Here is an 11,437-nt window from a genome sequence, read left to right as displayed (position 1 = left end):
ATTTATTGTATCTCATCAGAACAGATACAGTTTCCTGAGATCGAATTATTGAGCAAGATAAGAATACCCATACCTGAAGATGTAGTATTTCACAATATATGTTTTTATAACTTTTGGAAACATAAAATGGAATGCATCTCAAGCCTTGGTAGATACTTTACCTTATAATCAACAAGTTCAATTTTTGTCTTTTTTTTCTTACCGAGATTTCTGACATTTGTAATGTAGGCAGCTGTAGAGTGATTAGGACTGACTGGCTTAAAATGTTTAATGCATGGCATTTTCTTTAGTGTTTATAGGAATCTATACAGTAGCAAAAATGACCACAAGACTGGGGTGAACATATCCCTCTTCAAGGAACATTTACCTACTTCTAATAGATTTGAATCACTGGTCTAGTCAATCTCATCTGGCATGGAGAAAGGCCTGAAAGACAGTCCCTTCTCTACTCCTGAAATCCAAATTGATGAAATTACATCTATAGAAAGATCATGGGGTGATATGGAACCAAAAGAAGGTATAAATGCAAAAAATAACCACTTTCTTTCCCCAGTGTGACTTAATGTAATGTCCTATTGATAATTCTTCAGGGTGGTAAATCCTCAGAAAATCTCACTGGAAATTTTATCTTTAGCTCATGGTCGACTGCCTATTATGTACGTACTTCATCCATGGGTCTAACTGATGTTTTGTATGGCAAGGTTGCTTAAATAATTTGATTGTGATTTTTCTCTGTGTGTGATATTTAACTGGAATTTGGGATATGGCAGGGGATGAGAGATCTGCTAGTTAGTGTAGATCAGTTTTCTGGTATTTTATGTTTGAACTGCCAGAAACACCAGATGGTTGCATTATTACACCACAAGCTGGAGGATGTCAAGGGGACTTTTAAGTTTCCTAAGAGTTTGAACTTAGGTATAGAATGTCTGTGGAAAAATTCTTTAAGCAATTTGGGTAACTCTGCCTTCTATCTGTCTACGACTACATTTATATTTGACCCTTTGCTATATTATTAACAGTTGCTAATTTATTTAGTGTTATAGCACAATTCTTTTCGTTTTTCTACAGTTTTGCATCACTAGCTAACACTCAGAACTGTCACCATGTTATTGTCTCACCAAACATCACCAGCATCAACTCTACTTTCTCTGAACTAAAAGGTTTAAGCTGAAATGTTAAGGGAATGCCTACAACATGGACATCTATTGTGATTTTTTTAACAGCTGATTAGGGGATGTACCCACTTTGCCTTATCACAAAAAATTTAAGTTAAAAGTAAGCAGGCCTACACAGCATTTTAAAAAGGCCCAGTCAATAGTATGTTTCTTGCTCCTTTACTTTCAAAAAGGGGAGGGAGCAATTTTAATACATAATTTGTACTGCAAGAGGTAACTTATTAACAAGTTATAGCCTTAATCCTCTGTGTTAGCTGCCAGACAGGAAGGCTTCTTGAGTCGTAACATAACCTGTACAAGTGACAATTTCCTCGCCAAGTCAACCTCTTAAGTGCTACAAGGACATATGTAGGAGATGAATAGAATGTCTGAAGTACAAAACCCTGTCACCCTGGACTAATGTCACACGCAGGTTGAATTCTTGCCCTATAATGAGGAAAGAAATGGGAATAGAAGCAGAAGTAGTTGTAGATGATTCTCAGCCGCAGAAAGTAAAGTGAGCTAAACAATATTAATGTATAAGGCATTTAGCTTTAGATACGAAAATAAAAATATATGTTTAAAAGTATATATAAAATGATAATCATAGTAAAAAAATGAATTAATATAGTAATGTTCAATACATTGATCAGATGTCATTGTGTTAGCTTGTGGAGCATGTGGTAGCCCAAACAAGGAGAAGGGTTTACCAGTGACCTCATCAGAAAGTGTATCTCTGCAGTAAATACGATCTAATTGTAGTCTGTCACTTGCCATATTGGTGATATTGCCCAAGGATAACACAAGATGACAATGAAGTTTTGTATAAAGTTGTGCTGATATTAGTCACCAATGCAGTATTATTGATGGCATACAGTCTTAGGGTGGGTTATGCATTGGGAATGTAAAAAGTAAAAAAAAAAAAAATGCCTACTTTTTTGAGAATTACCCAACAACTACTGTATGCTGTCTGGCAATAACTGTTCCAATGACCAGATAATGGTTTAGAATACCTGGTCCCCCTGGGGGTTATATAAAAAATGAAGGTAGTGTGATTAATATGGTACTCATAGCTGTATTAAGACCTATTATAAATATAAATTCCATGTAACAACCTGTTTTTAAGCACTTAATATATGAGTGCATTATGTCACAGTTGTGTTACATTCTTCAGCATGAGAATTAGTAGTAAGCAATCTCCAAAGCAACAGTAGCGGTCAGTGATGCGTATTGAAGATAGTTTGGTCATCATTTTCTTGTCAGTTTACAGGTACGTGTGGTACATACACATACAAAATAAATAGGGACGTGGACAATATTATGCACCAAACTCTCTCCATATAAATAACTGCTATGAATGATAGGACTGTCCTTCAATGTAAAACTCAGCATGGAAAATCTGGTATAGGTAAACATTTTAAAATGTGCATTTGGATAGCTTGTGAAAGTTATCTGTGTGAATTCTCTTCATATATCATGTTTTCTTCCACTGAGAGCTTGGAAGCATGGCTTTATGTTTCCCTTAAATAATGACATCTGGTTCCTACCCTTGTCAGCATTATCTAGCTGCAGTCTATAATCAGTTAACTGTCTTTCAGTTGGCATTGGCTTTCTGTCACCATCTACTTTATGAATGTATTTTCTACATACTGTCAATATGCAAGCCTTTCTTGGAAAATTCTGAGTGAATGGGGTCCACTGGGGGGAGGGGTGGAATCTGGAGTTTCAAGTCTAATGTATTAAAAACACACACACACAAGCATACATATGCTCACATAGATGTGCATACATACGCATTCACAAACACACACACACACACACACACACACACACACACACACACACACACACACACACACACACACACACACACACACACACACACACTGCCTTATGTTGTTTGTAATATATATTGTAACCTTGTACATTTTTCTGCTGACAGGATGATTTGTTCACACATTCATTTTTTCATTCATACTGCACTGACCTACTTAAGCCAGTTTAGGATCATGGGAAGCTAGAGTGTATCCTGATACCGAGTGGGTGTTAGCAGAGAAAACTAATTCTGAGAAGGGAAATATCCCATCACAGATTGCATGACTACACCTGCACATACACACACGTAGCATACACATACCTATGGAGATTTTGAAGACAACCAGTTCTCCTTTGACGTGTCTTTGAAATGGGGAGGAAGGTGGAACACCCTGTAAAAACCCACATGGACAAAGGGGATGTGCAGAAAGCACCCATGCCAACTACCAAATTCTGGAATCAGCAATGCTAAGGTTCTGTGCTGCTGTGCTGTCCTTACTGGAATGACCTCTCAATAAAAGCATTTAAAAGTCTTTTAATACATCATAACAAAATATGGTTTAATAGTAATCTTAGCAACAGCTACAGATTTCAAGAAACATGCACGCATGCACATATTTCCATACAAGCAAATGTAGTACCAGCAAATGAGCATGGATTATCAATACTTTTCTCTGTATCTGCTACATTAAAGCATTCTAATTAGTTTTATCTACAAACCTTTTTCTTCCGGAAAAAGAGGCGGAACTTCAGTTCAGATACCCAGAATGAAGTAATCTGATCACTTGCTTTATACAGCTTCTGTCAAATTGAAACATAGCACATATGTGATTATAAATTAAGATGGATTTCCTGCCTTTAAAAGGAAAGGAAAAAGGTAGCTTTGTATCTCCAAACATTTCTGTTATAATCTGATTTTTAATACAAAATGCAGAATACATTTCCCCTTCAGTGATCTACCCTAGTTTGCACATTCTTCTTCAAGTGAAACATAAAGACCAGATATTACAGAATTTAAAGCCTACCGTTCATAGAAAAAAGTTGGCTGTGAATACTGTTACCTTGGCTTCACTTCTAGGGGAGAGTTTGATTCAACTTAGATGAGTTTGCCTAACTGGCTAATAAATTAAAAAAAAAAAGTTGTAAATTCCTCTGGCAAAAATAATTGTCCTTTCAGATACATACTTGTCCCCAGAACATTTCATTTCACTTGTCTAAATATTTGTTCTTCTTCTTGCCTAAGCATGCTTTGAGGTAAGAGAAATATTTTTAAATGGTTGTAATAAACTGCTTATAGTAAACAATGTCATACTAAGCATTATAACTTCTTATATTTTCCACAATATTTTGGAAAACAGTTTCCACTTATATCAACAAAAAAGCATGAGGATGGGTGCATGGCATGCACATTACTGCATACACTGAGATTTGCCTTGTAACTCTGTATACATTCAGTAATATCTGTAGCGTGCACACCTTTAAATGTCTTATTACACTTGTAGAGTAGACATCAGCATTTTTCTTTGGCAAGATTAATGTTATTTTTAGTAATTTATGTATGATATTTGCATGTTTTTGTAGCACATATTAATGCAAAACAGTTCCTCAGCCTATTTTAACTAAGTTATTGTTGTACTAGGCTATTACGTTTGAACTTTGTGGAATTTTGGTATGAAATTTTTAGGGTAGTCGTTTTAGGCACCCTTCTGTCAGACTACTTGGGACTGTTGCACAGTTCCATTATAAGTGTTTTACTAATCTCATTTTGAATCTGAGTTGAACATGTTCGGTGTCATAGTTCAGGTGATGGAGGCACATTGATGCCTTTTTGAATATTTGTACTGAAAATGTTAAGTTTGGTAGTTATAGGCATTTTTTGAAATTAATGTTAAAGAAGAGATATATTTCATATTTTATCAGTTTCCATTTTGCCACTTGCTTGGTGTGCAGGGTTATAGATTTTTAACTATGTATAATTTTGGTATAAAATTTTAAGGAAGTAATTTCAGGGGCCCGTCTTTCAAATTGCTGTATGCCATTATGCAGTTACATGTCAATGTTCATTATTAGATCACTGTTGCAATAGCCTAAACTAAATGGGATTTCCTGCCAAGGATCAGACCAGCCAACTAACTTCCAAAGCTTTAAGACATCTTCCACACAACATAGCCACTGTAAAGTTTCAGGAAAGCAGTGTAAAATCAGTGGTTATTTTGCCAAATTTCAGCACTATATTGCCATCAAAGTGCAGTCATCCTGTGGGCTTTGAGTGATTAACAGTCAGCTAGTGCTTCAACAAGGCTGGACAGGTAAGTATACCATATGGAATACCATCCAGTTCATCATTTTTTGTGAAGAAAAGTTGATGTTCATCATTTGATCATTATTACAGTAGCCTTAGCTATACAGGTTATTTCCTACTTAGAAAATAGCCATGCAGCTTCCAATGCTTAAGGCCACCTTCTGTGCACCCAGACCATTGAGAAATCAGGTAGTGCTAAAAATAAATCAGGAGTTTGAGCAACAAGCCTGTCATAGCATTCTGGCTGCAAAAGAGTGCTCCTTTTGTGGTCTTTCACATATCAACAGTCAGCTAGCATTTCTCCATTGTTGGGTGGATAAGTTCCCTTTGAGAGAAAAAAAAACTTCCACAAATTATTTTATGAATAAAACTGCACCTTTTCAGAGAAATTATTTGTTTTATGTTAGGAATGTAATTTTGTTTGAATGTCATGTAATTTTCTGTAAGTTGGAAGACTGGTGATTTTATTACTTTTGGTATAAATTTTAATTATTTTGACATGTACTGTAATTTTTGTAATTTTTTTATAATTTGTGTTTAGTGGCTGGGATGTGTATGTCATTCTTGCTACTTACCTTTTACTGTCTACTGCTGCCAATTTTACCTGAACTACAGGCTTGCTTCTCAGCTTTACCATGGAACAGCTTACCGGCTCCTCAGTTCTTCCTTCCTCCAGCCACTTAAAGAAGAAAGGCGACTTTGGAGCTGCTGTTTCTGGTTCCTCAGTCAGTCATATTTTTCCTCGGTTACCTTTGGTACAGTCCCTCCAGCCACCATGGACTAGGGATTAGGCACATCCTCTGTGGCTGTTGGAATGTCTTTAGTGGGCATGGGAGTACCACTCTTGTCAGTCTCATTGGAAGGAGCAGAGAATATTTCTCTGCTTAGACAGACTGGGATGCCCTGCTCCTCAGGGTTATATCCCTGTTAGGTGTTGGTCTGTTTCTGTTGAAATTCCTGTTAAAAAGAATCAGAAAAACATTTATCTTCTCCTGTCTCTGGTATTTTAAACAGGGATGACTTATTGGGCTTAGCTCAGGGTTCAGGCTCATAACCCTTCTCATTTCTTGATTTACTTTTAATAGAAGAAGGTATTTTTCTTTCTCTGAAGATTCCCATTGTGATTACCATGGCTATGATTGTGAGGGAGCAACTTCTATTTCTTCTCCTCAAGAAATTGATTCTGAAGAGAATATTTTTCTGAGTTTCCCTTAGAAGAATTTTCTTTATCTGAAACTATATCTAGGATGAATGAACCTTTTCAGTGGAAAAATAATGGCATTCCAGTTTCCTTGAAAAATATTAAGATTTATTACAACTAGAATTTCCTCAACTTACTTCTGTTCCTCCTGTTCTTACAGCTTTGGAGACGTTTTTATTACAGCCTGCAACTTGCCTGACAGCCAGCCTATAGCTTCCTTAGAAGGCAGCTAGATGGTATAAAACTCTTCAATCTTACTGAATCTTTTTTTTCCTAATCCCAGATCTGATCTTGCAGCTAAACATTTAGTAAATGCTAATCCCTCTCCCTCTAATAAGGGTGGCAAAGCTTTTGACAGATTTAGGAAAAAAGTGTATTCCACTGGCGCTCTTATTTTTAGGAGTCTTTATTGTCATGCTCACATGCTAAACTGGTTGCATGCTTCATTTGAAGAAAAAGAGGAACATTGTTGTAACTTTCCTTCCTTTCGAGGGCATATCTGCTCCAAATTCCCTCATTACTTTTGGGTTTCAAGCATCCAAACATTCTTTGAAGCATTTATGACTTGGTTGATGCATCTTCCAGGCCAGGCCTGATATGAAATGGTTTGTATGGATGCATTCTCAAAATTTAACCAATGATATTAAGCTGGAAATTTGAATTCTTCCCTTGATAGGGAGTTTGTTTTTGAACCATCTGCTGTAGAAGTCTTGAAAAAGTGGAATGAGAGAAGGAAACTGATTCATGGGCTGACTCAGCTTTTCTCAGCCTTCCTTCTTCAAGGTTGGTAAAATTTCATCCTAACTCCAGACTGTGTTATAAAAACCAAAACAAGCAGACACAGCAAACGTCTGGCAAGTGGACATTCAAAAAAAAAAAAAAAAAAAAAAGAAACAGAAAACAATGGCAAGGAAGATCAAAAACAAAGGTGGGGGGGCAGGACAGTCTGACAAGTCTGAATGACCATCAACAAGCTTCAGACCTTCACAGTCCTTTAATTCTTCCCCCAAATCTCACTCTCTATTTTCTTTCTGTTGGGCAATGGATAATCTCAGCCAAATGGATTCTGAGAGTGATCTATCAGGGGTATAGATGGCAATGGGAGTCTCTTCCATCTTTCACAAGGAATTAGATCAAACTTTTTCCCTCCTGCCATTCACCATCTGCTGTCTTGGGGGGTAATTTAACCTGTTCCCATTTGTCTGACAGCAGAATGGTACTATGTATTTCCTTTCTCTGTCAATTTGTGAAAATATCAATGTTCAAAATGCTATCCCTTTACAATTTATTACCTCTTATTTCCCTTTTCAGTTTTTTGGTTGCTCTAGACTTAAAGGGTCCTTGTCATCAACATTTTCCTATAGCCTCACATTTCAATTTTTTTTTAAGTTTTCTGTTACAGGATTGCACTTTCAGTTCTCTGCATTATCCTTTGGGTTATATACTGCTCCTAGGATTTTCACAGTGTATGTCTGCAGTAATAACCTATTGCAGACTATAAGGTATTTACCTTTTTCCTTATTTAGATGGCTTGCTTAAATTTGCAAAGTGTTAGGAATCACTCACTTGAGTAAGATTGATCTTTGTCACAGACTAGGTTTCCTGAAGAGCAACCTAAAGTCATATTTACTCCTTCTAACAGGATTTTATTCCTGAGGTATCTCCTAGATACTTCATTAAAACATCTCTCTTCAACAGAAAAGAGTAGATCTATATCTGGCACCAATCAACAGGTGTATGCATTACACAAACACTCATAAACCAAAATTAAAGCATTGTAACGTTGAAAAAGCCAGACAAGCAATCACTACCAAGGACCGATCTTCATAAAGCTAAAATAATTTTTTATTAAATAGGTTATATAGATTAAGAACTTGTAATGCATAATCATTTTTATGATACATTAAAAACAGAACTTTCTTATATATTTTTTATTGCTGACATTTACATTCAACCAAGCTATAATACATAACAATTTTTTTCAAATTTTTATGATGTGCTTTTAAAAAGAACTTTGTTATATAATTCTTGTTGCTAATATTATTTATTATGAAAGTACATTATTATTTTTTCCATGTAGTTTTACATGTGATTTTTTTTTAAAAATGAGTTTTGGAATGCAAAAATGCAAAAATGGTTAGTTAGTTAATTAATAAGTGCCTATAAGGTTGTATGGGTATCTCACATTTTCTGGTATTGCAAAACATTGGGGCAGAGAAGCAGAACAAGCCAGGAAGACCCTCATGAATTTAAATTGAATTGGGGGTCTTCTGGGATTTGATCCAGCTGTGGGAAATACCTTAGATAGATATTTTGTCTCCATTCACAAAAAAAAAAACAAGCAGGGTTGGGAAACTAATGCATATTCATTTCATTGGATCACTGAAATTCAGAGCTATTCTGAAGATTCCGAAGGACTTTCTAGAGATCATTGTGGTAACTCCCTTCTGGCCCAGAAAACAATAGTTCTCCCTTCTTTTGAAAATGGCCAAGGACAATTACCACAAGTTTCCTCAAAGGCTGGGCCTTCTCACACAAGACTGGGACTGTTTGATACACTGCAACTTGAATCAACTTCAACTAACTGATTGACATTTAATACTGTTTAGCCACCTATTTTCCTAGGATGTATAGCAGGTATTAAAGGAGGCAAAGAATCTTCTAGTGACAAATCATGTATTAGCAAATGGAAAAGATTTTCTAGTAGCTGTAATACTAGGAATCAAGATCTTTTTAAGGCTAATATTTCTCTGATTCTGCAGTAAAGATGTCTGCTCATGGATTCCCCTCTTTCAATACCTTCCCTTATCAAGATGTTTTTGAAAGGGGTTTTGCATACCTGTTTGCCTAGAAAATAAGTGGTTCCTCTGTGGGATTTAATTTTGTTTTGGAAAAGTTAACTCTTGCTCCATTTGAACTAGTTCATAAGGCTGATTTGAGGTTCTTAACATGGAAAACAGTTTTGCTGCTTGCTTTGAATTCTGCAAGAAGAATGTTTTAAGTTGCAAGCTGTCATGGTGGGGTCACTCTTTTCTTATTTTTCACAAAGATAGGGTTTCTTTGAGAGCTAATTCTTCATGTATACCTAATGTGGTGTGTCTGAGTATTCTTTAAGCCAGAATGTCCATGTCCCTGTCTACTTTTCATATCATAAACTAAGGGGGAAATAATTCTTCATACTCTAGATGTCCACCGACAACTCAAATACTATCTTAACAGGACTAAAACTTTCAGAAATTCTGATCAGTTATTCATTATTATATGTCAAAGCAGGCTATTTTTACATGGTTATCCTCTACTATCTGCTTTTGTTCCCACCATGGAAACTCAGTTCTAGACAGGGTCAGGGCACATTCTACTAAGGTCTTGGCTTCATCAGTGGCTTTTTGGCAAGGGATGGATTCTAGAAGTATTCTAATGGTGAAACTTAGTTCTCTCTACTTACTTTTACAAAGCACTTCAAACTATACTTTCTCCAAGTCTAGAGCAGGATTTTCTAGGACCATTCCTCAGGAGCTCCTGTACCCTCATTCTTCTTCCTCCTGAATATTATAAGTGATGGTATTCTACCCATGTAGCTAAGGCTGCCACAGCAGTGATTAAATGATGAATATTGTACATTTGTATAAGTAAATATACCTTAATAGTAGATGTTTGAATGGTCACTACTGCAGTAGCCGCTCCCTCCCTCCACCCACCTTATTTTTTGTATGATTTTTATTTGCCAGGGTGAGGACACTAATTGTTATATACCTATCATTGACCTTTTTCAAGGCCCTAGCCTTAGTCATACATTTGGCATGAAAACTCTTTCTAGCTTGGCACTCAGACTGCTAAATTTCTCTTGTTCTGTTCAAGCTCTCAATGGTCTGGGCATGTAGAAGGTACCCTTAAGCTTTGGAAGCTGACTGGCTGTTGCATTCTAGGCTGGATGTAACCCATACAGCTAAGACTACTGCAGCAGTGATCATTCAGACATCTACTTTTATGGGCAGTTTACTTATGCAGCTGTACTTTCTTTTCTGTCAGAAAGATTTGGTAAAGTCTATAGTAGTTTTAGTGGTTGTCACTAAAAGTTTAACCTGCAATTCAATATTTTTTGACCAGTACTCCCGGTGGGAAATGTTTTTCAAATAATTGATTTTTTTTTTTGAGAAAAATGTTTAACCTTTCTTCAAAACTTGTGACTAGGGGCTATAACTTTTGATTTTAAGGTTGTCATTAAAAATGTTAACATCAAAACTTATTTTTCTGTCAGATCATTGCCATGACACCTTTTTCAGTAGACAGGTGGTCCTGAATCCCTTATTGTTTATCACATTCTGCCACAAAGTATTTTAGTTTTCCGTTAAAAGGTGTTGTTAGGACCTGGGACTATTGAGTCTGCTGGCTGTCATTAAAAATTTACCTCAGACCTTAACTTTTCTGTCGCTTGAGGGATCCGCTTGTCAGACAACTGTTTTAGTATTTATTTATTTATTATTTATTATTTTACATTTGTTGATCAGGATTGTCCGACTGAGCTGAAGAGCCCTTTTTCAGCGGAGGCCCGGGCAGAAAAGCTCAAACATATTATACAATTTTCATTATAAATTTGCATTAAACAGCAATGTTTCAGGGTTATTACAAGGCATTAAGTAGCAATACAATGTTATACAGTGTCAATAATCAGGATTATAGCATAACTATTTCAAGATGTACAAAAAGAAATATGTCATTAAAATGAATATAGTTTTTGGGGTATGTAGTTACAAAAACCCAATTTTATCATAATGTAGTTGCATGAAGGCAAGACAGTTAACTAGAATGTTTCTCTGAGGCAATTTGCTTAATAGATTTTAGAAGACAGTAGAAAGAGTAGTCAAGGATGATTAGAGAGAGCTAGTGAGAAGAGTGAGTTAAGGGCAGAAAGTAGATTAAGGTATGAGAAGTAGGGGATGTTTTAGGAAGGAGAGTGCAGTGGCA

General features: G+C 36.1%; 1 protein-coding gene across 2 annotated transcripts in view; it reads left to right on the top strand.

Moving 5' to 3' along the window:
- The first annotated feature begins 366 nt into the window (after window positions 1-366).
- FGD3 (FYVE, RhoGEF and PH domain containing 3) overlaps window positions 367-11,437 on the top strand; it is a 1,715,774-nt gene continuing 1,704,703 nt past the window's right edge. The window contains exon 1 of one of the 2 annotated variants that reach the window (XM_044078146.1): window positions 367-517. In XM_044078146.1, the coding sequence (XP_043934081.1) occupies window positions 415-517 (103 nt within the window). In that variant the 5' untranslated portion in view covers window positions 367-414. The remainder of the gene's footprint in view (window positions 518-11,437) is intronic. The other variant, XM_044078147.1, reaches the window with a different exon arrangement.

This window comes from Protopterus annectens, chromosome 7.part0 (assembly GCF_019279795.1).
Source record: "Protopterus annectens isolate FY-2018-M chromosome 7.part0, PAN1.0, whole genome shotgun sequence".
In the NCBI taxonomy this organism is placed as follows: domain Eukaryota; kingdom Metazoa; phylum Chordata; order Ceratodontiformes; family Protopteridae; genus Protopterus; species Protopterus annectens.
Note: the sequence above shows the minus strand (reverse complement) of the source record. Positions and strands in the feature narration are given on the sequence as shown.